Source organism: Haliotis rufescens, unplaced genomic scaffold (genome assembly GCF_023055435.1).
Source record: "Haliotis rufescens isolate VD_foot unplaced genomic scaffold, xgHalRufe1.0.p SCAF_7, whole genome shotgun sequence".
Classification (NCBI taxonomy): Eukaryota; Metazoa; Mollusca; class Gastropoda; order Lepetellida; family Haliotidae; genus Haliotis; species Haliotis rufescens.
This window is the reverse complement of record NW_025964361.1, coordinates 44,346-72,121: the sequence shown is the minus strand read 5'-3', so window position 1 is coordinate 72,121 and position 27,776 is coordinate 44,346. Positions and strand designations below refer to the sequence as shown.

At 35.6% G+C, this 27,776-nt stretch overlaps 2 protein-coding genes and 1 long non-coding RNA gene across 4 annotated transcripts; 1 reads left to right on the top strand and 2 right to left on the bottom strand.

The window, feature by feature from the left end:
* Positions 1-6,034: 6,034 nt before the first annotated feature.
* On the bottom strand, positions 6,035-10,543 carry LOC125376257. Of its 2 annotated transcripts, XM_048388305.1 has the most exons (4): positions 10,465-10,543; positions 8,561-8,625; positions 8,035-8,115; positions 6,035-6,718 (listed from the first exon to the last, which is right to left on the bottom strand). In XM_048388305.1, exons 2-4 carry the CDS (start codon positions 8,623-8,625, stop codon positions 6,547-6,549), a joined length of 318 nt encoding a protein of 105 aa, XP_048244262.1. In that variant the 5' UTR covers positions 10,465-10,543; the 3' UTR covers positions 6,035-6,546. The 2 variants fall into 2 exon arrangements, with proteins under 2 accessions (XP_048244262.1, XP_048244263.1); XM_048388306.1 differs by lacking the exon at positions 10,465-10,543 and having other exon boundaries at positions 8,561-9,693.
* Positions 10,544-12,044: 1,501 nt separating this feature from the next.
* Positions 12,045-23,747, bottom strand: LOC124128564. Its single transcript, XM_048388254.1, has 10 exons — positions 23,560-23,747; positions 21,439-21,520; positions 18,974-19,729; positions 18,437-18,575; positions 17,927-18,063; positions 16,640-17,012; positions 15,405-15,473; positions 14,619-15,140; positions 12,940-13,074; positions 12,045-12,282 (listed from the first exon to the last, which is right to left on the bottom strand). Exons 2-8 carry the CDS (start codon positions 21,493-21,495, stop codon positions 15,076-15,078), a joined length of 1,596 nt encoding a protein of 531 aa, XP_048244211.1. The 5' UTR covers positions 21,496-21,520; positions 23,560-23,747; the 3' UTR covers positions 12,045-12,282; positions 12,940-13,074; positions 14,619-15,075.
* A 2,923-nt stretch (positions 23,748-26,670) lies between these two features.
* On the top strand, positions 26,671-27,231 carry LOC125376266. The gene is made up of 2 exons (XR_007219124.1): positions 26,671-26,944; positions 27,172-27,231. It is a non-coding gene; the product is annotated as an uncharacterized LOC125376266 (long non-coding RNA).
* The last annotated feature ends 545 nt before the right edge of the window (positions 27,232-27,776 follow it).

Here is a 27,776-nt window from a genome sequence, read left to right as displayed (position 1 = left end):
TTGTACATAAATTCTAGAGCTGGGACGAGTCCAAATTTACTACCCGGGGCCCCACCCCACTATTATCTGACCTGTAAGGTCTCAAGAGATACAAAATGTCCGATTGTGATTTTTTTTACCACAGTACATGCAAAACGTATTTAGATACATGAATTAAACAATCTGGTCATGCATACACTGAAGGTGACTTAAGTTATATATCTTTATTCAACCATATGAAAAGAAATTCGAACATTAGTGACATATAGTGTAACCATAGAGTTCTAGATAAATTTAGTTATTAAACAATATATCATGTGACTAACTAATTCTGCTCACAAGTTAGAAATGGGATTTACTATCAGTAGCCAAAACAAAATCTTAAGATTCCATTATATGTCAAGTTTATAGGCGTTATCCCATTTCTGGTCGAGGGGACATGAGTAATAGTATAGTCAAAAATCTCTTAAAATTAGAAATGTTGACCCATAGCATTCATATTCTGCTCTCAACTTAGAAATTGTTTTTACTATCAGTAGCTAGAAGAAAATCTTAAGATTCAGGGATGTGAGCAGGTTTTCCCGAAAAAAGAGGAAAAGTGTAGGGGGGTCTGGGGGCATGCCCCCCCAGAATTTTTTTAAACATTTGATTGCATTTTAAGCAATTTCGTGCAGTTTGGACAACATTCACACCAAGAAATGTAATAAGTCAATGGCAAAACTCAAATAAACAAGATGGCAGATGCAGTAAAATTTCGAAGTTAAATCAGTACTTTTAAAAAATTGGGCATAGCTTTCGCACACCTGGCTACCCGCCAGGTCTGGGAGCAATACTGCCATCAACTTCAACCCCCATCCCCCAGACACAAGGACAACTGTCACAAGCGTGCAATGTCTGACCCTTTCCCCATGTTGAAGCATATTGAAAAAAACTTACCTTGTACTTACCTTTTGATGAAAAAAACAAAACTCATTGCAAACATAAGACATTAATAAAACATATATCCACATGTTATGGGGTTTTGGACGCTGAAGAAACATTCATAGTTTTCTCGCTAATCACATGAACAACTGTAAAACATCTCATTCACTTACAGGCTAAAAGACAACTTTATCTTAAAAACAAGCCATCAGCTGACTCTGAGTATTTACAATTTCTGTGTGACGCCACACCCCACGTTATAGTACAAGTATTCGTGATAGAAAACGTATGATGTCCGAAAACCTATGCTGGTGAAAGCTCTGATCGAAAACAGGACAATCAGCGACGGTTGTCCGGTTTTCGATCATATTTTTCCGAGTGTTTTTTCTTAATTTATGATTAAATTTTTACGCGGAACATGATTTTTCCCGAGGACTACTGTTTTAAAAAACGCGATTTTCCGCGTTTCCGCGGAGATTTCACATCCCTGAAGATTCCATTATATGTAGAGTTAAAAGGCGTTATCCCATTTCTGGTCGAGGGGACATGAGTAATAATATAGTCAAAAATCTCTTAAAATTAGAAATATTGTCCCATAGCATTCATATTCTGCTCTCAAGTTAGAAATGGTATTTACTATCAGTAGTCAAAACAAAATCTTAAGATTCCATTATATGTCAAGTTTATAGGCGTTATCCCATTTCTGGTCGAGGGGACATGAGTAATAATATAGTCAAAAATCTCTTAAAATTAGAAATATTGTCGCATAGCATTCATATTCTGCTCTCAAGTAACAAATTGGATTTACTATCAGTAGTCAAAACAAAATCTAAAGATTCCATTATATGTCAAGTTTATAGGCGTTATCCCATTTCTGGTCGAGGGGACATGAGTGATAATATAGTCAAAAATCTCTTAAAATTAGAAATATTGTCGCATAGCATTCATATTCTGCTCTCAAGTTAGAAATGGTATTTACTATCAGTAGTCAAAACAAAATCTTAAGATTCCATTATATGTCAAGTTTATAGGCGTTATCCCATTTCTGGTCGAGGGGACATGAGTGATAATATAGTCAAAAATCTCTTAAAATTAGAAATATTGTCGCATAGCATTCATATTCTGCTCTCAAGTAACAAATTGGATTTACTATCAGTAGTCAAAACAAAATCTTAAGATTCCATTATATGTCAAGTTTATAGGCGATATCCCATTTCTGGTCGAGGGGACATGAGTGATAATATAGTCAAAAATCTCTTAAAATAAGAAATATTGTCCCATAGCATTCAGGCTTTGCTGACAGGTTTGAAATGGTATTTACTATCAGTAGCTAAAAGAAAATCTTCAGATTCCATTATTTGTCGAGTTTATAGGCGTTATCCCATTTCTGGTCGAGGGGACATGAGTAATAATATAGTCAAAAATCTCTTAAAATTAGAAATATTGTCGCATAGCATTCATATTCTGCTCTCAAGTAACAAATTGGATTTAATATCAGTAGTCAAAACAAAATCTTAAGATTCCATTATATGTCAAGTTTATAGGCGTTATCCCATTTCTGGTCTAGGGGACATGAGTAATAATATAGTCAAAAATCTCTTAAAATTAGAAATATTGTCGCATAGCATTCATATTCTGCTCTCAAGTAACAAATTGGATTTACTATCAGTAGTCAAAACAAAATCTTAAGATTCCATTATTTGTCGAGTGTAAAGGCGTTATCCCATTTCTGGTCGAGGGGACATGAGTAATAATATAGTCAAAAATCTCTTAAAATTAGAAATATTGACCCATAGCATTCAGGCTTTGCTGACAGGTTTGAAATGGTATTTACTATCAGTAGCTAAAAGAAAATCTTCAGATTCCATTATTTGTCAAGTTTATAGGCGTTATCCCATTTCTGGTCGAGGGGACATGAGTAATAATATAGTCACAAATCTCTTAAAATTAGAAATATTGTCGCATAGCATTCATATTCTGCTCTCAAGTTAGAAATGGGATTTACTATCAGTAGTCAAAACAAAATCTTAAGATTCCATTATATGTCGAGTTTATAGGCGTTATCCCATTTCTGGTTGAGGGGACATGAGTAATAATATAGTCAAAAATCTCTTAAAATTAGAAATATTGACCCATAGGATTCATATTCTGCTCTCGAGTTAGAAATTGTTTTTACTATCAGTAGCCAAAAGAAAATCTTAAGATTCCATTATATGTCAAGTTTATAGGCGTTATCCCATTTCTGGTCGAGGGGACATGAGTGATAATATAGTCAACATGCTGACAGGTTTGAAATGGTATTTACTATCAGTAGCCAAAAGAAAATCTTCAGATTCCTTTATATGTCAAGTTTATAGGCGTTATCCGCTTTCTGGTCGAGGGGACATGAGTAATAATATAGTCAAAAATCTCTTAAAATTAGAAATATTGACCCATAGCATTCATATTCTGCTCTCAACTTAGAAATGGGACTTACTATCAGTAGCCAAAAGAAAATCTTAAGATTCCATTATATGTCAAGTTTATAGGCGTTATCCCATTTCTAGTCGAGGGGACATAAGTAATAATATAGTCAAAAATCTCTTAAAATTAGAAATATTGACCCATAGCATTCATATTCTGCTCTCAACTTAGAAATGGGACTTACTTTCAGTAGTCAAAACAAAATCTTAAGATTCCATTATATGTCAAGTTTATAGGCGTTATCCCATTTCTGGTCGAGGGGACATGAGTGATAATATAGTCAACATGCTGACAGGTTTGAAATGGTATTTACTATCAGTAGCCAAAAGAAAATCTTCAGATTCCTTTATATGTCAAGTTTATAGGCGTTATCCGCTTTCTGGTCGAGGGGACATGAGTAATAATATAGTCAAAAATCTCTTAAAATTAGAAATATTGACCCATAGCATTCATATTCTGCTCTCAACTTAGAAATGGGACTTACTATCAGTAGCCAAAAGAAAATCTTAAGATTCCATTATATGTCAAGTTTATAGGCGTTATCCCATTTCTAGTCGAGGGGACATAAGTAATAATATAGTCAAAAATCTCTTAAAATTAGAAATATTGTCCTATAGCATTTAGGCTTTGCTGACAGGTTTGAAATGTTATTTACTATCAGTAGCTAAAAGAAAATCTTCAGATTCCATTATTTGTCGAGTTTATAGGCGTAATCCCATTTCTGGTTGAGGGGACATGAGTAATAATATAGTCAAAAATCTCTTAAAATTAGAAATATTGACCCATAGCATTCATATTCTGCTCTCAAGTTAGAAATGGGATTTACTATCAGTAGTCAAAACAAAATCTTAAGATTCCATTATATGTCGAGTTTATAGGCGTTATCCCATTTCTGGTTGAGGGGACATGAGTAATAATATAGTCAAAAATCTCTTAAAATTAGAAATATTGACCCATAGGATTCATATTCTTCTCTCGAGTTAGAAATTGTTTTTACTATCAGTAGCCAAAAGAAAATCTTAAGATTCCATTATATGTCAAGTTTATAGCCGTTAACCCATTTCTGGTCGAGGGGACATGAGTGATAATATAGTCAACATGCTGACAGGTTTGAAATGTTATTTACTATCAGTAGCCAAAAGAAAATCTTCAGATTCCTTTATATGTCGAGTTTATAGGCGTTATAGGCTTTCTGGTCGAGGGGACATGAGTAATAATATAGTAAAAAATCTCTTAAAATTAGAAATATTGACCCATAGCATTCATATTCTGCTCTCAAGTTAGAAATGGGATTTACTATCAGTAGTCAAAACAAAATCTTAAGATTTCATTATATGTCAAGTTTATAGGCGTTATCCCATTTCTGGTCTAGGGGACATGAGTAATAATATAGTCAAAAATCTCTTAAAATTAGAAATATTGTCCTATAGCATTTAGGCTTTGCTGACAGGTTTGAAATGGTATTTACTATCAGTAGCTAAAAGAAAATCTTCAGATTCCATTATTTGTCGAGTTTATAGGCGTTATCCCATTTCTGTTTGAGGGGACATGAGTAATAATATAGTCAAAAATCTCTTAAAATTAGAAATATTGACCCATAGGATTCATATTCTTCTCTCGAGTTAGAAATTGTTTTTACTATCAGTAGCCAAAAGAAAATCTTAAGATTCCATTATATGTCAAGTTTATAGGCGTTAACCCATTTCTGGTCGAGGGGACATGAGTGATAATATAGTCAACATGCTGACAGGTTTGAAATGTTATTTACTATCAGTAGCCAAAAGAAAATCTTCAGATTCCTTTATATGTCGAGTTTATAGGCGTTATAGGCTTTCTGGTCGAGGGGACATGAGTAATAATATAGTAAAAAATCTCTTAAAATTAGAAATATTGACCCATAGCATTCATATTCTGCTCTCAAGTTAGAAATGGGATTTACTATCAGTAGTCAAAACAAAATCTTAAGATTTCATTATATGTCAAGTTTATAGGCGTTATCCCATTTCTGGTCTAGGGGACATGAGTAATAATATAGTCAAAAATCTCTTAAGATTAGAAATATTGTCCCATAGCATTCATATTCTGCTCTCAAGTTAGAAATGGGATTTACTATCAGTAGTCAAAACAAAATCTTAAGATTCCATTATATGTCAAGTTTATAGGCGTTATCCCATTTCTGGTCGAGGGGACATGAGTAATAATATAGTCAAAAATCTCTTAAAATTAGAAATATTGTCCTATAGCATTTAGGCTTTGCTGACAGGTTTGAAATGGTATTTACTATCAGTAGCTAAAAGAAAATCTTCAGATTCCATTATTTGTCGAGTTTATAGGCGTTATCCCATTTCTGGTTGAGGGGACATGAGTAATAATATAGTAAAATATCTCTTAAAATTAGAAATATTGACCCATAGGATTCATATTCTTCTCTCGAGTTAGAAATTGTTTTTACTATCAGTAGCCAAAAGAAAATCTTAAGATTCCATTATATGTCAAGTTTATAGGCGTTAACCCATTTCTGGTCGAGGGGACATGAGTGATAATATAGTCAACATGCTGACAGGTTTGAAATGTTATTTACTATCAGTAGCCAAAAGAAAATCTTCAGATTCCTTTATATGTCGAGTTTATAGGCGTTATCGGCTTTCGTGTCGAGGGGACATGAGTAATAATATAGTAAAAAATCTCTTAAAATTAGAAATATTGACCCATAGCATTCATATTCTGCTCTCAACTTAGAAATGGGATTTACTATCAGTGGCCAAAAGGAGAGCCTAAGTCAGAAGGAATGGGTGCATAGTCAGAACATGCGAACATGAGTGACTTTTAGTGTAAGCATAGAGTTCGAGATAATTTTTGTCATTAAACAATATATCACATGACTAACCATGGGTCCAGGCAGTCCTGTGGGTACCCGGGTCCTACTCAGTACCCACCCGACCCAGGTACCCGAGTTACCCGTTGCAGCCCTAATAAATTCACACATTGTCATACAAAGAAATACTAATGTTACAAAATGACATGTCACTGTGGTTCATGTACATCAAATTACTTTTCTTGTAAAGATAATATATGTGGGTGTTGATATCAGTGTGCAAGCACAATCATCACAACACATCCAGCAAGTCAGTCATCCTGTATAACAGAGGCATTTTAATCCTCCCTGTGTGAACCAAGCCATCATTATTCGTCATCCACAGTGATGTGGACACCCCTCCCTGGAACTTGACTGGCATCAAATTCTGTTGATTTACATTCATGGTTGACTTCTTCATAGGGTTTATTCAGCACATCCATCAGAATATGAATTATAGCTTCCTTTACCCCAACATACATCAGGTAATCTGTGGCAGCTCTGAAGTGTGAAAAAACATATGTTTATGTAAAAACAATTGACTAAAGCACCGTAGCTCACAAAGACATCAACACATGTACGCAACAGTTTGAAATATCAACAAAGCCAGTCATCTAACAGGATTTGTTGTAAGCATTGTCATTCATTCATTGTCATAGAACTATTTAAAGAAAACGCAATGAATATATCCAGAAATTGCAGCCTTACTGAAATATTTGGTTAACACATGTGACATCATTGGAACAAGTATGTGATGTTTCAGTGTCATTGTTTATGTGGTTTCTAAGGAGAAGAGAGACATCAGAAAGGGGCTTCGCACATTGTACCCATGTGGGGAATCGAATCCGGGTCTTCAGCTTGATGAGTAAATGCTTAACCAGTAGGCTGCCCTACCACCCCGAAGGAGAAGATGTTTACTCAGATGACAGATAACCAGTCCATGACATTAACTGGGTACAATGACAGGCAAAAATATTTGACCATCTCATACTGACTTTTGTTATTTGAACATGACAGTCACTGGAACTGTGTACCCCATGAGCAACATTCTATTCTTTTACCTGTCAGTGCCAATTTACTGTTAAGTGTTGGCTTCCATTTTTTCTTTGGTAATCACCTATCAGCACCAATTATCAGTTGGCTTCCCTTGTTAAGTTACCACCTTTGTTATCTTTTTACTTTTGTTGTTCTTACAGGTACATACATACATACATACATACATACATACATACATACATACATACATACATACATACATACATACATACATACATACATACATACATACATATTCTCTGCCTCATAGCATTCATTCACCTGATGAAGGAGTAAGTGTATACTCTGAAACGTTGTGTTCCTCATAATAAATTCTCTTCCTCATGTGTATTGTTGAAAGACATTATAACATAACATATTATGACAGTTTATGTTCCTTATCAATACCTTAATAAGGTTTTTGGTGAGTAAAAGAAAAATAGCTGATCACCTCCATGGACTATAGGAAGATTGTCTGCCCTGAGAGCAGGAACATTAGGGTTTGATCTCCGGCTGCCTCATACCAAAAGACGTTAAAAGATTGCTAACGCAAATTGTGTAACCTTTAATACAGTTTGCTGACTCCGACCCAACTAGTACTTGTTTTAGCCCCTTATTGTCGAGCACCAGACAGGGTAGAAACAAGTACAACCTTTTATCGTCTTTTGGTATGACGTGGCTGAGGGTCGAACCCACGACCCTCTTCTCTCCAGGTGGATGCTCTATCCACTAGACCATGGTGGCGTAAATCATGTGTTTTTTCAACATAAAGGTATTCTTACATCATGTTCTTTTGCGTTAAAAGTTCCAGCTTCTTTTCAACCTTGCACTTGAACAGTCGCATACTCCCCGAGTATATCCTCCTGTATCAACAAAGAAATCCAACATTTCATCATAGTCAACTGTTGGGTAAGTACCCCATGGGACAGAACATAGGTCCATACCAACATATATACCTAATTTATCTGATGGTCAGGTTCGATGACTTGGTTTATTACATGTCAAGTGGAAGTGTCTATATGTCAGTGTGTTTGGCAGTTAACTGCCTGCATTGTTGCTTATTTGATGGCAATATGGGTCATGTGTAGAGTACTTCATCAGAAATTTACATGACATTCCATGAATGAAAACGAAAGCCAATCCTACAATACATTTTTAGTAAATGCAAATAAATGTAACATTAAGCCAATCATGGTATCTGTCTCATTCCTCTGGTATAACCTCAAAACTTAAATATAATGTATGTTATCAGGAATTATTTGAAACAACCTGTTTCACAAAGTGTCATAAAATATTAATATTTAATACCGTGTATCTTTCAGTCTTGTTAATGTCAAAGCTGATATCAAGTACTGAAGCATTTTTTGCTGCATCTGAAACAATAATAAAAGTATGCAAAATATATAGGGAATACACGTCTTGTTATGTAATGAAGTAAGTAGTTAAGCAAATATAAGCAGATATAGCAACACTAATAACATTTCGTTTTAGTTAAAAGCACAAGTTAATTTGGAACGTGTTTAAATTGTACTTGTGACAACAGGGGCACCACAATTTCCTCATGACTTACCACCATGCACTTTCAGATAAAAATACTGTGTGTGGGAATAAAAGTGGAAAAAACATTTTCATAAACATAAAAAAAATAAATCAACAAATCCCTTTCTATTATCATGTGAAATTTCTGCTTAAAGGGAAGTCTTTTTTACGAGTTTCACCATATCACAAGCATGTTTTTATGAACAACTGTCAATACAGGGTGTTCAAAGAAAGGTGAGGGTGTCATTTCCCACTTATGACACCAATCACAAACACATGCAAAGGCAAGACTCGTGACACCTAAATAAATATGGGAACATATGGTACAAGTCAAAAAAAGGAATTGCATGGGACATCAATTTGGTCATTAATGCATTAAAGTTGGAAATGGCTTCCACATGTCTACCATGAAATGTTTTGAAAGCTTGCTGAGGCCTTGAATATTGTAGCCTTGATCAAACAAGTTTGAAGCAAGAGTTGTATGGCACTCTTTGAAAAACTTTGTAGAAAGAGCACGCTCAGTTGTACCTTAAAAGGCTGTAGCTGTTTGAAAATGGTCAGACATAAAAGCATAGTTGAGTACTAGAAAGTTGACGTCATCCTATTTGTTCTAGCCTTGTGTATACTTTACTGTCACTCTGAATCCTTATGCATAGACCAAAATATAAAACAGATGTACTAGTCTCTTTTATTTCCAGTTCAGTGGAAGGGAATGGCTACTTACATTATTGAACAATTTCAGATCATTGATATACAGGAATCTAAAGTAAAAATTCTTGACTAAATTCCTGTGTTTTTTATTTTGCCAATCCGAGCAGAAGTTCTGATTCATATGCATAAAGAAACAGATGGGCAAGGACCTGAGCACATGGCTACTACAGGAACAGATCCAACAAGAAGGTCCAATTCCAATTTAACCTAGTAATTGCATGAACTAAATTATCTAAATAAAAATGGTACAGACGTTCCTAGAAGTCAGACAAAACATATACTTAATGCAGTATGCAGTATGACTTCCATGCTCTCACACTGGTTGATTACTTCCTTCTATGTCTACAGTGTTATTCATAGGAAAACAATTCTTATTATGCCACAGTTTCCAAACCTGAATGTACTAAAGTACCTATAATGAATTATTCACTCTTAAAACTATCTGACAGGTTATCTCAATGCATTGTCATAGTATCTTCTTACCTACATGAAATTTCATGTTATTGTAGTTTACCAAGTCTCGTTTGGTGATGGAAGTAGTAATGCTTTCTCAGTAGGTGTAACCAAAAACCTTCAGGTGGGTATTTGTTCAATAATCTGTGCACTGTTCTCAACAGAATACAATGACAGATTGAACCCATTTTTATATATCAAAAGAATGGACAGCTTGACTGATATTCCTTTGAAATTGAGGTGGTATCGATTGTAGGAATCAATAAGCTGCCAGAATATATATACATGAGAATATCCCCGAAGACAACATTAGCTCTCCTATTCCACCAGATCCTTCAAGGAGTCCCAAATGACAGGGCTGTAAGTTATCATGTACACAATCCTTAAAGCATGGTCTTGCATTGAAATAGCTCACAAATTTTCATGTAACGTTTTCATGAGCAATGATTGGAAGGATGTTTGTTAAAAATAATATATGAGGCAACTGTCACATTTGAGAAGGTACATACATATTGAGACAGATATCCCTCTGCAAAATTGACTCTTCGGTTTGGTGTTGGGAAGCCGCTGACAAACTCATCATGCCTTTAAAGTGTTCCTCACTGAAAAACATATCTAAAGTGAGTGTTTGTTGTTCAGTGTTATGAGCAAAGTTCTCACAGTCATAATGTATGATGTCATAAATTCATCCAGGGTCACAGAGATTTACCACCTGATCCATTGAGTCTCTGGTGTGACAAGCATAGGTTGCTAGGGACTAGTTCTAACACAGTATCCATTAAGTCTCCTGGTGTGACAAGCATAGGTTGCTAGGGACTAGTTCTAACACAGTATCCATTAAGTCTCCTAGTGTGACAAGCATAGGTTGCTAGGGACTAGTTCTAACACAGTATCCATTAAGTCTCCTAGTGTGACAAGCATAGGTTGCTAGGGACTAGTTCTAACACAGCATCCATTAAGTCTCCTAGTGTGACAAGCATAGGTTGCTAGGGACTAGTTCTAACACAGTATCCATTAAGTCTCCTAGTGTGACAAGCATAGGTTGCTAAGGACTAGTTCTAACACAGTATCCATTAAGTCTCCTGGTGTGACAAGCATAGGTTGCTAGGGACTAGTTCTAACACAGTATCCATTAAGTCTCCTGGTGTGACAAGCATAGGTTGCTAGCGACTAGTTCTAACACAGTATCCATTAAGTCTCCTGGTGTGACAAGCATAGGTTGCTAGGGACTAGTTCTAACACAGTATCCATTAAGTCTCCTAGTGTGACAAGCATAGGTTGCTAGCGACTAGTTCTAACACAGTATCCATTAAGTCTCCTGGTGTGACAAGCATAGGTTGCTAGGGACTAGTTCTAACACAGTATCCATTAAGTCTCCTGGTGTGACAAGCATAGGTTGCTAGGGACTAGTTCTAACACAGTATCCATTAAGTCTCCTAGTGTGACAAGCATAGGTTGCTAGGGACTAGTTCTAACACAGTATCCATTAAGTCTCCTGGTGTGACAAGCATAGGTTGCTAGGGACTAGTTCTAACACAGTATCCATTAAGTCTCCTGGTGTGACAAGCATAGGTTGCTAGAGACTTGTTCTAACACAGTATTCATTCAGGACTTCAATTAGTGCTTCGTGTTTTAATGGTACTTCAATAATTCATTGTTTTAACTTGTTTCGTTTTGGTAAAACCCACAAACACAGGTTAGGAGTAAATCAAACACTATGAGAAAGCAACTGGAATAAAAACCCAGTTATTACTATATCTGGATTGAAAGTCATTCCAAGTTATCTGCCAACAAAACTCACGGTGCATCTCTTGCAGCAATTCTCTGCATGTGTGCCACTACATTTTCTTTCTGTATAAATTTTAGTAAAGGGAAACATCATTAACACAAGTTTAAGAAAACATCTTACTGAGAGTGAATAATACCTTCTTATCAGGTATCTAATGGCAGCAACTGACATGTGCCTCTTACAATTGTTAAGCTAAACTTTCAAATAATGTATTGTGAAATATGAAGGCACCATGGCAAAAACATTTATGAAGGTAATACAAGAGTACTGTTTACTCAGATATAATTTTTAGAAAAAAAATATTAAAACAAAAGTACATCTGAAATCATCTTTGGTTAATATTTCATACTGAAAACATTAATGGATCTATCATTAAGCAACTGACACAATAATCAGGAAATGTCTTGTTGTAGGTGTTGCATTGGGTTTGGACATGCCTTGTGTTCCCATACAGCAGTGTTGATTGGATACTTTGAATCTGAATCTGATTCATCTTCTGTGTCCATTTTGGTGTCATTAGCTGCTTCCGTCTCTTTCTCTTAAAATGAAACATGATTGTATGTGAGATGTGGAACCAGTATGCGTAATCCTTGTACAAGTAACAAGCATATGAATGAATACAAGAATGTTTTTTCTGTATATGATAAGTATGAAATGGTTAATGTCAGAAGTATACTTATATTAGCTCTCCATCCTTAATTTCCAATGATTCTGTGAATATATGAAATGTTCAGTACCAATATAGTAATATACTGATGTCTCTGTGGTCAGAGATGTCATAAATTTATATCTGATAATAGGTACATGCCACGGTCTCAATGTGACGATCCAAGTGTAATTTAGTTCTTAACTTAAAGAACATGCACATGCTGGCACTTGCACAATGCTAGGCATTATTGGGCTTTGTTTTAGCGTGAAGACAGAATCAACCGTTTTGAGTAATATGTAATGTTATAGGTATATATTGCAAAAACTTTACACAAGTTCTGAATGCTTTGACATGGTGACCTGCCATAATTATTTTAACTGTACCATCAATAAAGGACAAACCTCCTTCTGTGGACATTGGTATGAGTGTCACACAATGCAGCCCCCACAAGTGGCCTATGCTTAGTACTGGCATGTCTCCTCGGTATTCAGCTGGACGAATGAATGTAGGCTCATTTGCAATTGTTGTAATGATCCTGATGGTCACCTTATAGAGGTCAGCTGTTGCCTGCAGAATGATGTTGTCTCCCCATTCCCCCAACATCTTCATCTTGATGATATAGTCTCTGAATGTTGGATAATGGTTTTTATCCACGAAGTCCTTGAACAGACACTGCTTGCCCTAAAACATGTTCAGTTAGTGTGAGACTGAGAAATGTTACTGTTCTTCTTTCTTCTTATACTACATGTAATACACATAAAATGAAAAAAACAACAACAAAAAACATGCCTCAATGTAGTGTTGTATAGTCATCTAAGTTCTAAGCTAAAATGGTACAAAATCTCTACAAGTGACAAACCTCACATTGTCAGAAGATACCATTTTGCATGACCCCCATGGGGAAGTACTGGTACTTGCATCTTTATGTTAAATGCAACATGCATAGATAATGAATTGAAATTGTGCAATTCATCAGGTTCCATGAATTTGGTCAAGTGTTTTTATGTTTGCCCAAAATTGGAAAAAGTGAAAATTCAAGATGAGCTAATGAAAAAACAGTTTTCACTGGCTTGCTGTATAAGTGCATTTACCTTAAATGCAAAGTTTAGTCCCATTTCACCTCATCCCAATCTATATGCCTTTCAAAATTTACTTGAACCTATTTATTGGGGTAAACATAAAGTATCAGAAATTATTCATACAGCCCAACTGAATATAAAGTCAGTGGTTTATACTGTAACCTAAAAGAGCCACTTTGCATAATAATTTTAGACTTGCTCATTTAGAATGTGTATACAGCCTTTCTGTACAAAATTTCAGCCATCACATGTTTTAAATGCCTTTTAAGGTCCTGATAACTCTTTATGAGGTCAAAAGTAAAACAAATTTTATAATGTAATATAAATCAGCTGCGGAAGTATGAAACCTATTAGAACTGTACATGTACATATGTGGCAGATAAAAGTGAATATTCAGCTTATTTTACACACCTTATCTGACAACTGTCATGCAATTTTTAAAAACTTAAATTCTCAATATTAAGAGGTGTCTCATAATATATCCAAAACATTTGAAAGTAATATACCCTACTAAACAGGCTGACCTGATCAGGGATGTTTCCTTCATTGGGACAACCATTCGTTTATCTTGTTTTAAATAAAAGAAGTTTAATCAATGTCAAGGGCATCACCAATAGAGCCCCATGACTCTCTAGCTCACATAACGTAAGAAGAATTAATGAAAATATATTTGATGGAAAGGTTGAGAGCAAATTGTCATTGACATATTTAACATAAGATCCAAAATATGTGAGTACTTTTCAGAGACAATAAAAACTAATACCATTCAGGCAAACCTTTGCTTCATAAGCTTTGAGGTTTCGTCCTGTAAGCCAAAATTTCAGTAACACAAAAAAAGATATGTGGAATTCATTACTGGATAAAAATTGAAATTCACCAAATCAAATGTACTGCCGTTATTGTAAACAATCTTATTGCTTATCAATGTTCATAATGATAACAAATATAAACTTTTTAAATCCATTGAGGTGTAATAATCTGAACAAACTTGCATGCCAAATTTTCAGCTGGTCCACTGATTTCTAAGAATAACATGATTCCAAACAAATAGGACATGGCTTCAGCCCAATTAGGCTTTCACATTTTATTCACTATATCAAATTCCTACCCTAAGAAAATTGAAAGTATGCATTATTGTTTACTTACCTGCACATATTGCACAACCTTTTCTCGCAGATGTTTATGGCTGATTATGTCAATGTCATGTATTTGAAGCTGTTGAGCCAATGCAATAAACATGCAGTTACCAGCCCCTTCATTGTCCACAATGTCAAGGTCATAGAATGAGGCCTCCATCTCCAGTTCTTTCATAGTTGACGTCTTCTGGCGTCCTGCATAGACGCATTATATAAGTAACACAAATTGACCTGTAATATATCTCTTAGTATATTGTTTTTTATGGAAACAACTGTAATGTTCTGCAATACATGTACTGATGTAGTATTTTTCAGCTGAGACAATGAACCATTTCAGATGTGCATGATATACAGGAAGACATATGAGCAACTGACACAACATTATATGGAGAATTTGTGTACTCCTTCCAACAGATATAATTATGCATCTAGGATTGATAAGTCTTGTTGATCGTACCCATCTGTATTCAGATATTACCTTTTGTTTCTGAATTGTCTCTCCTCTTGGTTTGAGCCTGTTGTTCTCCCTTTCCTTAAAAGTACAAACATACATCGCCAAGTGCAAGCATATACCTTCAGGATAAAGTAATGCTTTACATTTATTTTATTTTGAAAACATTTATTCCGTTGAAGTGTTCAATATGTGTAAATGTACTCTGAAAGGTGGAAAATTTGTACAAGTATTGATTACCCTTCTTATTGTGCATGCATGCATGCAAGTGGTCATGCATATGCCGAATGTTTTGGAGACTAACCGTTCCAGAAGATTCCTATGAGGTGTCTCAAATTGTAATACCTTTTTCATCCTGTGTTTTTCCCCTTTTGAGTAGCTTTCTAGCCTCTTCTCTTGCATCTGGCAGAGCATCTGTTAGAAAAATATATGAAATTATCACATTTATGCCTTCTTCTGCACATACCAACATATCACAGAGCAACCAATTTAACTGGTTAAGGAACTGAACTGAACTGAAAATCAACAAATGCTTCAACCATTGACTGCAGTTTGATTCCAGACCCTTGATCAGTTGTGTTTTGTATACCACCTAACCTCCTGTGTCAATGTTAGCTTTCGTTCCAAGAAGACAAACCAATGAATGTCCCTTGTAAGTAATGTATAATATCACAGGAAGTATCATATACCACATTAATCCTAAGATTTTAGTACAAATGACATAACAATTAATGACTACACCAAATTATTTCAATGCCTTGCAAAGTCGTGAATTAGTAATTGCATGTAATTACATTTGCTATGATCCATATAATACTTGCAAAATTCTGAACCATAATTCCACAACAGCAAAAACATTAATTAATGTATGTTCCTGATTTTAAGTATGATGCTGTTACTTCTCTTTTAATTAACACTGCAGTATTAGCAACATCCACACTGTCTGGGTACCATGTCATAGAATAAACCAAGTTACCCGATCACCTGGTCAAATTAGTCACCTCAAGCATGTATTGCTGGAGACCTTTTTCAACCTGCAGTAGCAACATGAGTTGTATCATCTTTGATAACTGTTCTGCTTAGCTTTCCAACTTGGTATTTTCTTAGAAATGCAAAATATAAAAGTCTACCAAAGAAACTGAATAGCAGAATAACAGAACCTGCCTGATGTGTATATAAAGTTTCATGAAGAAATACGCAATGGTTTATGAATTGTGCTCTGGAAACAAACCCCACCCTCATTTGAACCAACCGTTTGCCATGAAAATGCAAATGAAATATTATAAACATTCCAGCATGGGAAAAGGCACCAATTGTGAGGGTCCATGAGGAAATATTGAATGCTCTTGATACAAAATGTGACAGATGGACACACTGATCTCGTTTCTGTATCTCCAACTGCACTTACTTTGGGTAGAGGAAATGATAAAAACAGCAAATACATTACAAACATCATGTCTTTGCAGTCCACCAAGATAGATGATGTCATCTATTCTGTAAGAACTATTTTATTTAAAATACATTATTAAACATACTTGCTAATTACATAATATTCATAAACTACTACTGGAAATATGTACCTTCATATGTCCTCATTCTTCTCCTCTTCTCTTCTTTTCTTGTCCGAGAAGTAATGTCACACACCTGCTCCCACTGCACATGCTTGTTTGGATAGGCAACCTTGAATTGGGAGTTCTGGGAATCTATTTCGACAATAGTTCCTTCCTTGCATTTTTTCATCCCTTTTTTGGGCCCACCTCGTTTGACTCTGGTATCTTTTCCATGAACCCTCACCAGAACTTCATCCCCTATCTTGTACACTGATGTGTCCTTGTTTTCGTGGTGTTTTTGAATCATTTCTGATGATTTGGTCAGTGACGCCTGCAGCACATTTTTCCTGAGGTTTGTGATTGCTTCTATTCTCTCATTAAAGCCATATTCGTCTCCAGTATCCTAAAGAATAATAAAGTATTACATTTACCATGTTTTAATGTCCACATATCTAACATAAACGTCAAATAATATCACTTCCACTTCACATGTAGTTTTACCTCATATTCTAAACATATCATTACTTCTAATATCTTGCAGTTGAAATAGTTCTATGTACATGTCTCTACTTGTCACATCTCCTGTCATTATTGCACAGGTTTACAGGACCCGATGACAGTTATTATCCCCTGCACCTACAAATTTGTCTTTTTATTTTGTATAAAGTTTTGAAATTTTGACTTAGTCTCTGAACTGAATGGAAGCAGTGGGGTTTACCAGAGCAGAACCCGAAAACCGTTTAAAATATCTTCATGAAACTTTGTACAATATCAGTCTATGGCTATTATAGAGTCTTTTTTCTTTAAAAAACTTCAAAATATGATTTATTTTCTTATTCTAATTAAATGACACACCAGTAGACACTGCAACAAAATCCATAAAAGCATTAATTGTAGATGTATTAGAAATTCACCAGGTTTTGAGGTGTCAGCATGCTTACAACTTTTGTACCTTATCTGTACCGTGTACCTTACTCTGGTAACTACATGTACCTATAAAGGGCTGCAACAATACCTGCCTGAAAACAATGCTCTATAATACCATGCATGATATCTAAATATTCTTAGCTTACACAAACTTGAAGATGATTATAACCTTTGTTTATCATTAAAGTTTTACTAAAGCAGATGTACAAAGTTTATGGAGATGTTATATTAGCTCTTGTATTCAACCTCTTCTACAAGGAGGTGAGACAAACTGATAATTTACAATGTCACATTTGATTGCACGTAGCATTGTATTTAAAACTAGACAATGGGCGGGGTATATAGATGAGTTTGTCTCTTGTTATGCGTAATGACATAAATCCTCCATACCTCATCACTCCCTGCAGATAGTTCGCACTGCTCATCTTCTTCAGAGCAAGAGTATGCATCAACTGTATTCCCAGCTCTCAACACATTCTTGAAGTGTACTGGAGGGCAGCCCAGCATGGCCTTGTATGGTGAACAACCTGTTAACATAGGAATTATGTTTAAATACAAGCCTGTGTTTCTCATGTCTTCTTCAACAATAAATGTCACAACTGCACTGTGGCAATATTGATATTTCCAGAGTTCTATAAATTTGCAGTAGCCTGAAGGGTGCATGCAACTATATTTTGGTCAATACCTGGTCAACTATGAAACTGTTGTACCTTCTGTAATGAGCCATCATCATTTAACTGTGTCATAATGGTTATTTGTTTGTCAGTGAGTAAAATAAATTCAATGTCACACATCAACATTTACGATGCTTACAGTCTGAAAAGTATATGCTTACATTATGTGCTTCACACTTTGTGACATATGCCCACATTAAATTAAAGCTATATATTCAAACTTTACCAAGTGCAGAATGAATGCTTTCATTGTGTATTCTAGCATATGCTGGCAACTTTTCCACCCAGTTGAAGCTTTCTCCATCACCATGTTTGCTGTGATCAAATTCCAGATGGCTTTTCCAATCCCGGTGTGATCGTTCACTCTGAAATAAATTAACATCTAAATAGCAAACAGATTAGGCAGGCACAAAAAGTGTGCACAAGTGTTATACCATGTATATGAAATATATGAAATATATAACAAAAACAGTTTCCATAATCATAAGACACCTCTTCTAAAAGCTGGGTCCACTGAATGATTCCATCAATATCATAAGCATGTGTTATGAATCAACATAAAATAGTGATAGTAGCAGGTGTTCACGAAGGTTAGTGTATCCTGCCCCACCGGTGTCATCTGTCACACACATGCAAGTGTGGCTCTGCCCTAAAGATGACATGTTCCAAATAACATCAACATTAATGTTCTTACTATTAAGTATCTACATCTATTACCTCAACGTTTATAGTGTGCATGTTTTGATTGAAATTTGTCACCCACCTTTCCCTGAGATTGGGGATGGTGAGCCCGACTTCGGACAATCTTCGTTCCCATTTCAATGCAGAGTTGGTTGACTGCTCCTTTAAACTCAGAGCCTTTATCGCACTGTAAGATTCTTGGATTTCCCAATCCATACTCAAAGTAGATTTTGTGGAGTTCCAATGCCACTGAACAGGCTCTTTTGTTGGAAAGAGGCCGAAGCCACAAGATTCTTGTGAAAACATCAATTACAGACAAGATGTAAATGAATGTTTCACCATCATTTTCTGCAGGCATTCCAGTTAGTTCCACAAGGTCAACCTGATGTCGCCCCATTGGTGTTCTTGAGATCACCGGCTTTAGTTTGGCAGCATTAACAAATTTAGGACGTAACAGTTGCCTGTCATCTTGCCTGTCTATAAAGTCTTGTATGGCTTCCTGAGAAATGCCAGCATAATACTGGTTTATCAATGTTCTTATTTTCTTTGCTCCAGAACCCCGCAACTCAGTGTAAAATTTGCAGATGACATTATCAAGTTCTGACTTTGATATCACTATTTTCCTGTCCCGATCAATAATCTCCAGTCTATATTCTCCTTGGACAGGGTTGTGAATTTCTGTCAAAGATAAATTGAACTTCCGTATTTTTTGGCAGACATAGTAAAACTTGACAGTCTTGCTATCCTTGGGAATGTCACCTCCTTCAAGTTTTAATCTAAGGCAGTCGTAATTTTCCTTTGAAATCACACCAATACTTCTTTTTCTTGAACATTTTACCTGAAATGTATTAAAAGCAAACCTATTACATCATGTTCAATTGTATGTCATACATGATGTCCATAATCATATTTACCAGGCTTTTCTTTCATATTACTAAATTTATTGACTATGTGCATTAGTCATCCTACAAAAACACATTATCAAAGATACAGAAACTCACCCTCATTGGGCAATGTGCAGTGAAACATGTTAGGCTGAGCCAGAGAAGAGAAATAGTACATGATTTGTTCAAAACACATACTGTAATTCCCAATAAGTACTCGAGTGTTCATTGAAAATTTGTGATAACGTTCTTCTACATCACCTCATATTTGGTTGCTGATGCTGACAAAAGAATGATGACTAACAATCTATTTTCCACAATCATATTTCTAGGATTCAAGGAAAATTCAAATAAACAGACACTCAGAACTATTTCTTTCTTATTGATTGTGAATGTGGAACATGGTGCTAGTCTTAAAATAAACTGCATATAGAGTAACTGTTTTCATAATAACTGCCATATCAGCCTTTCAAATCACAAGATTCACGGAAATGTGTTCAAATTGTATTTTATATGGTAAATAAAGCCAAAGACAATCAGGCAATGTAAACATGTAACCCTTAATTCTATGCATTATTTCAGTTTTTCAGAATACCAGGTTATCCTAATGATTGTAAAGAAGGAAAAGAAAACCTTCCCATAATCACATCTTGGAAAAGAACTTTTCAAAATGTTTACTACTTGCAGAAATGGCCCCTATTTTAGTGCCAAGTATTCATACTTAAAACACTAGATTACGGTATACAGAACTGTAATGGAATGTCATGCTCACTATAAAAAGTACACATCATAGGCTCATGGTAATGGGAAAATCATAAAAATTAACAAGTTATTTAGCATATGTTGTAGAAGTAGAAGGACCCTCAATATACAAGAACAGATTGTCATGTAGGGAACTGTCTGTGTGGGGAAATGTCCATGTGGTTTGTAGCTAATTACATGCAGAATGTGTTATATAGATCAGTAGCAGACACACAGCCTAACCCCAGGGTGAGCTAATGATAAATCTTCTAAGATTCCTCTTTAGTTTGTGTCTTTATTTGGGTATACATACTCACAGTATGGTATAATGGACAGAATGTCACACCATGAAGTTATCACCACATCATACAAAGGCTAAGCAATATTACTTCAGGAAAATAGATGAACATGAGATGTATGAGTACCTGTTCTGTTCTAATGATTATTGAACAAACTAATTATACCATTCTTAACAAACATATCAAGATGTCATCATGACACAATAGTTCAGCTATTGCCGAATTTTAAATATTGCTGTGTACGAAGTAGTTACATGAAACAATTAAGTTATCACTTTTCTTCAGACTAAGAAATAAAGGCCTGGTTCCACCATGCACTTTGCATTACTTGTTTTAGTTACATTGCATGTCAGTTCTAATAATATTGAACAAACAAACCCGTGGGAACTGAAGTAAATGATGTCCTGACAGTAATCATTACAATGCCTTACAAAATGGAAAGGAATATATTTCATTCTGGACCTACAAATCCTATCTTACAATAATGACCAAAACATTAGATATCTAATGTAAGTAGAACTTGTAAACATAAGTACCTAATCAAATTAACTTTGATCTAAACATAGAGTTAAAAAAAGTAACATATACATATCATTGTATGAATTCCTAGTGTTGGTACTTACTCCTGCCATTGGTTGGGATGTACTGGACTCTGTCTGTTTCCTCAAATCATCTGACATTCTGACAGATATTCAGGAATCTCATCTGCAAACAAATGATACTACATTAAACTAGTTTTCCTAAATTGTTGACAATTGTTGAATATGTGTGCTTTGTGTTTTTTGCCCAGACCCAGGGAGAACACTTGTAATATGATCGCCATTTATCAGTTGCTGGGGTCCCCATCCTGCCATAGTCTCTGGCAGTACCTCTCTTCAGTGTGGAAATATCAGTATGAAGTATACAAGTCTTATGAATATTGGTTTTTACAATCTGCCAGCTCTCTGTATTAATGAGATCAAAAGCATGTTGTGTATTGAATGAAAGAACACATTGCCCCCATGTGAGAGCACCATATTTAGATGAGACCCTCACCCCCCCCCCCCCCCCCACACACACACACACACTTTATGTGCATTTATTATGTCCCCAATATATACAGATTGCATTTTCAGTCTTATGAATATTTGTTTTTAAAAACTGTTCATTGATAAATAGAAAACACTCTGTTCAGTAAACTTAATACAATCTTGATGTACCAAGATAAGTTATATCAAACTAGAAATGATGCAGTTGTTTACTTTACCCCTGCTATCCATTATTATATAACTATGTGTGACTACATATTGACTGTTAGTGTAATACTGACTCTTATGACATAATGACATGCATAAAATATATAAACTGTATAGTGAGCAAGGTTAAGAATTTTTGGATGAACAACTTCTTTATTACAATTAAGAGCGACGTTTCAGTGTAGGTTCTAACACCGTTATCAATCAAATGATATCACTTGCTGGATACAACAATAAAAAGTAAAGAGCCCCTTAAAGGGGCACTGATCTAACGCAATTCCCCGGACTGGTTGTTGCCTTTGTTATTGTTTTTTTCCCCGTGAGTACGCGGATGATAAGCAACGCAACTGAGCGTGACCAGAGACTGGGCTACCGTCTGCAAGGACAGTTAAATAAACTTGGAGGCCTGGAGGCAATATTTGTTTTACGTATTTTTGCATAAACACTGATTGGTTAACTGTGATCTATAAAGATTTTGACAAAGGGCGCATGTTAATTAATTTCTTCAGCCTAAACAAACAGACAAAAAGAACGGCGGAGCTCATCGGATGTCGTCATTTGGAAATACCCCAGATGGTTATAGTTTAATACTAAAAAAAGTATTCATGCAGTGAAAGCATTTTCGGATTTCGGCTTGCGTCGATAATACGATTACTACTCCCTTGTTGTCATCCACGTTTTCTCGTATAACCCTACACTTGTGTATTTGTCGTCATTCACTTGATGCTCAGTTAATGAATTTATTACAGGTACAATTAGTGGTAGCACTACTTAGATTACCTGACAAAGGTTCCCATTTGGCATTTATTGTGTCTGGGGTAATTATTCAATTAAATTTTTTTTCTGAAATGGGAGAGAGAGTGAATGAAATTTTTCAGTCTAGATGGGGTTTTGCATGGTCAAAGGGATCAGGAGGGGCCTTTGCAACAGCCCATGACTGCCTGGGGGGTCCAGGGAGGGGCCACCCCATCATTGTAGACTTAAGACTTTCAGCAGGTTTAAGGGCTCCTATAGCTGCCCTTAAACCTGCTGAAAGTCTTAAGTCTACACAAGCTCTTTAAAAAAAGACAGAGAGAAAAAGAAGGTGGATTTGATTTTTGACCAGTTTCCTAGGGTGCCTTGGGCTGTTTGAAGCTCACCTGGCAAGCTGGAAGAACCTCTGAGGTGTACACTGGCTGTTGTCTTGACGCGTCGAGGAAGCCGCCCATTTTTTCTAAAATGGGAGAGAGAGTGAATGAAATTTTTCAGTCTAGATGGGGTTTTGCATGGTCAAAGGGATCAGGAGGGGCCTATGCAACAGCCCATGACTGCCTGGGGGGTCCAGGGAAGGGCCACCCCATCATTGTAGACTTAAGACTTTCAGCAGGTTTAAGGGCTCCTATAGCTGCCCTTAAACCTGCTGAAAGTCTTAAGTCTACACAAGCTCTTTAAAAAAGGACAGAGAGAAAAAGAAGGTGGATTTGATTTTTGACCAGTTTCCTAGGGTGCCTTGGGCTGTTTGAAGCTCACCTGGCAAGCTGGAAGAACCTCTGAGGTGTACACTGACTGTCGCCTTGACGCGCCGAGGAAGCCACCCATTTTTTCTGAAATGGGAGAGAGAGTGAATGAAATTTTTCAGCCAAGATGGGGTTTTGCATGGTCAAAGGGATCAGGAGGAGCCTATGCAACAGCCCATGACTGCCTGGGGGGTCCAGGGAGGGGCCATCCCATCATTGTAGACTTAAGACTTTCAGCAGGTTTAAGGGTTTCCGTTGATACACCAAGGAAGCCACAATTTTTTTCTCTGAAATGGGAGAGAGAGTGAATGTCATAATAACAATTTAGATGAAAAAATTGCACCTTTACAAAAATAGAAGTCTTGACTGGGACTAAACTTATGTCAAAGCATTTCAAGTTACTTGAGACTTAGAAAGTTCCAGTAAAGACTTCTGCAATGATTAATACCAACAAATCTGTTTTTATTTCTGATGAAACTGTCAGATCATGATCAATGCGGTTATGTCTATTTTACCTGGGTTTTTTTAATTTCATGTTGTTCATACTTTTCAACAGATCTTCCATCTTGAGTAACATTAAACTGCATGTGCTCATATCTAATTAGATCCAATTAGATGCTCATCTATTATTATCTGGAATAATGGAAAATATCATCACTGATCATGTATTTTATCTAATTTTATTATTTGCCAAATGGTTATTCATAGATGTATATTGAATTTGAAAAATAAATTCCAAACAGATTTTATACAAATAGGGCATCATATCATATATTTTTTGTTTGGAGATTAAAGTTGTGTCACTTTAATACATGGAATCGAATTTCATACTTTTTACTTCATTTTCTGTTCAGAATCTGTTCATATGGTTATTTTTATCCAGAAAGAAGATTGCACATTCCTGAACCTCTGTCTCAGAGACACATTAGAATAAATGGAGAAAGGGAGCCAACTCAAGTCTAGAATGATTTGGCAAGTCCTAATTGCCTGAGTCATGGGCCTGATTAATAAACATTGTTCTAGGCACCATTTGGATTTTATTTTATATATTTATATCACAAGCATGATAACTCTTTTTCTGGGACACCATGTGAATCTACTCCCTGGAATCTTTTCAGGGTTTCGGAAATAAAAAATATATAGTTGCATCTTGTAGTTGACCAACTTTTGCCACACGCAGAGATTGCTTTGCTCTTGAATATAACAAGTAGAGAAAGGTATATTGCATAAGTATGGAGCATGATGACAAGAGGTTTTTAATGTGTTGGATCTGCAAGTAATAGCAAAGACATGTCAATGTTTCGATCAGGGCTAATGTGCACAACCGAATGTTTCGGAGTGAGGCGAGTTGGTTTGACTCTGTAATTCTCGGAACTTTCGATCTGTCCGAAGTCGAGGCTCGCAAATATAGTCCAGCACAATATTCAAAGACACATAAACTACATGTTATATACCTGATGTAGAGATTGTGAGGGAAACATCGTATCGCGCAATGACAGCCGAGACAGCGATGCGTTCGTTAGACATTAACAGCTTTGAGGAAGATAGTGTCACGTGCATACACAAGCCACGCCCACTCATGAATATTGTAGACTTAAGACCATTGTAGTTTTGGGCACAACATACGTTTGTTCATGTCTGGTGAGAACAAATGACGCCATGTGTGGTAGTATTTGTTGTATACTTTTGTATTTTTGTTGTTTTTTTCTTTGTTTTTTTCTGTTTTGTTTTGATTTGTTTTTGTTTTTTGTTTGTTTGTTGTGTTTTTTTTTGTTTTTTTTGTGTTTTTTTTTTTTTGGGGGGGGGGGTAATTAAACGCCGCACTCAGCAATATTCTAGCTGTATGGCGGCGGTCTGTGCAAAAATCGAGTCTGGACCAAACAATCCACTTATTGTCAATATGAGCAACGATCTAAACAATTTAGATACGATTACATGCATAAACCAAGTCAGCGAGCCTGACGACGCAATCCCGTGTACGTAATCCCGTTAGTCGCCTCTTACGACAAGCATTGGTTGGTGAAGACCTGTTTTAACCCGAATCTTCACGGATAAGTATGATAGTAAATACCGCCATGTTTAAATAACATGGCGTGTACGATCTAATTCTTACCTTGAAGTAGCGTAAAATAAAGTTTACGAAAAAAATAAATTACAATATATCGAATCATTGCCTTTTCCGACCCCAGTGTATGTGTATCCCCGTTGAGACGTACGCCAGCCAGGGCAGCCAGAGCGGCGGGATTGTTGTATCCATTCTTACTGGAGTTGTATGTACATTCGCTACCAAAACACTCCAGCAATACAAGCTTGTATACGCTTTGATATCATGAGATATCAAAAGCCTAAACAATATTCTGAACGTGATGTTTACACAATTATGTTTTTTTGTATATTTGTGGCAGGCTCAATTATGTACATACTTTTAATTAAGATTTATTAGTTAGTAGTAAGGTTATATGTCCTTGTTACCATTTTAACTGATTAGTTTATTACGATATTTATATCATAAGAAGATATTATTAGTTATAATATTAGTTATGTTTTATTCTTTAGTATTTTATACCTTAAACATTCATTCCATAGCTCTGTAACATTAAGTAAGCTTACTCTCAGTCTAACTTCCACTAATTGTCACACTGCATGCTTTTGACTTACAGCCCTCTTTGCCCCAGCACGCCCCGGCCCAGTCTATTGTCTTGTTGATAGGCCAAGCTGGCCTTAGCTACAACAATGTTTGTATTTGAATTTTTAGAAAATCAGTTGCTATTTGTCACCTCAAGGAAAGACTCTGCGAGATTTATTGCTGCTTTCATTTCTATGTGAGGATTTGGATTTGTAGAAGGATTTATTCATATTTAAGGTTAGTTGGTTATTTATTTTATGATGTTGTATATATGATTGTTTTCTAATTATTGTCATTAGAAATAATATATATTGTAGAATGCATTCTTAATTTGATTTATTAGAAACATAATGCATCTTGTATATATTTATAGTGCTTGATGAACTTACAGTTCAGTGAGTAATTATCTGTATAAAACAGTATTAAACACAAAACCTAAATATATATATATATATATATATATATATATATATATATATATATATATATATATATATATATAAACTAAGTAATATAAACCCCTCTGGACAGTAATGGAAAGTAAATGTATGTCTGTATGCTTGATTTATGTTGGTAAGTGCAAATGTATGAGAACTGTATGTCTGAAATGAGTGGCTGCTGTACTATATATTTTTATACACTATTTTACCATAGGATATCACTTGTATATAGTATTCTGCATTTGTATTTCTTTATTATGCAGATTTCTCAGTGGCAACGTTCACCGTTTGATCATTGTCACGGTATTACCAGTTCAGGTATCACCTATCTGGTATGTAATGTTCGTTATCACTCTATATCATATTAATATATTTTGTATCTGTGTATTGATGTATTGTACGGATACGTCTGATGTATTGTGTAATGTAAAGTAAATGTTATTCATTTTAATGGAAGTGATATATATATATATTTTAGAAATTTAAAGAGTAACTATAACGGATTGTATATATTTATTTCTATGTTATATTTGCTTATGTTGTACTTTTATTGTTTCAGACTGAAATTAAGTACGTACATTCGTACTGATTATAAAATAAACGTCATCAGCCTCACCCCCGACAGCTGTTTGTGACTTATTTGGCCAGTAGATCACCTACTCCATTATCGGCCAACACAAGGACGGTTACATATTGGTAAAGCCAGATGATTGCTATGTATTGTTATATAACTGTTCTGCATGTGCAAAATGCAGTGGTCTGTAAATAATCGAGTCTGGACCAGACAGTCCAGTGACTGGCATCATGAGCATTGATCTACGCAAATGGGATACGATGACATGCATCAACCATGTCACCGGGCCTGACCACCCAGTCCGTTAGTCGCCTCTTACAAGCACAGTTGCCTTTCACGGCAATTATTAGTTGCTAAAGACCTTTTCCAAACCCAGGTCTTCATGGGTTAAACAAATAGTTAAAAACTGTATTAATTAATTTCCTGAAGTTTCATGACTCAAACGAACTGAATACGTTATCATATAACGGTAAATGTGCCATTTCTCCTCGTACATCAATGAACAACAGCCGTGGTTACTTCTCGTTCAGTTAAGGAGACACTCAAACGCTTTGGTTTCAAAGACAACGCTACAATAAGCCTTTTGGTCT

Coding starts and splice junctions, on each gene's coding strand:
- LOC125376257 (XM_048388305.1), bottom strand. CDS start 8,625: ATGCAGCAAAAAATGCTTCAGTACTTGATATCAGCTTTGACATTAACA. Junction 8,116..8,560: donor ACAAGACTGAAAGATACACG/GTATTAAATATT, acceptor TTGTTGATACAG/GAGGATATACTCGGGGAGTA. Junction 6,719..8,034: donor TTAACGCAAAAGAACATGAT/GTAAGAATACCT, acceptor TTCACACTTCAG/AGCTGCCACAGATTACCTGA.
- LOC124128564 (XM_048388254.1), bottom strand. CDS start 21,495: ATGTCAGATGATTTGAGGAAACAGACAGAGTCCAGTACATCCCAACCA. Junction 18,576..18,973: donor ATCCCCAATCTCAGGGAAAG/GTGGGTGACAAA, acceptor AATTTATTTCAG/AGTGAACGATCACACCGGGA. Junction 15,141..15,404: donor AAAAACACAGGATGAAAAAG/GTATTACAATTT, acceptor TGTACTTTTAAG/GAAAGGGAGAACAACAGGCT.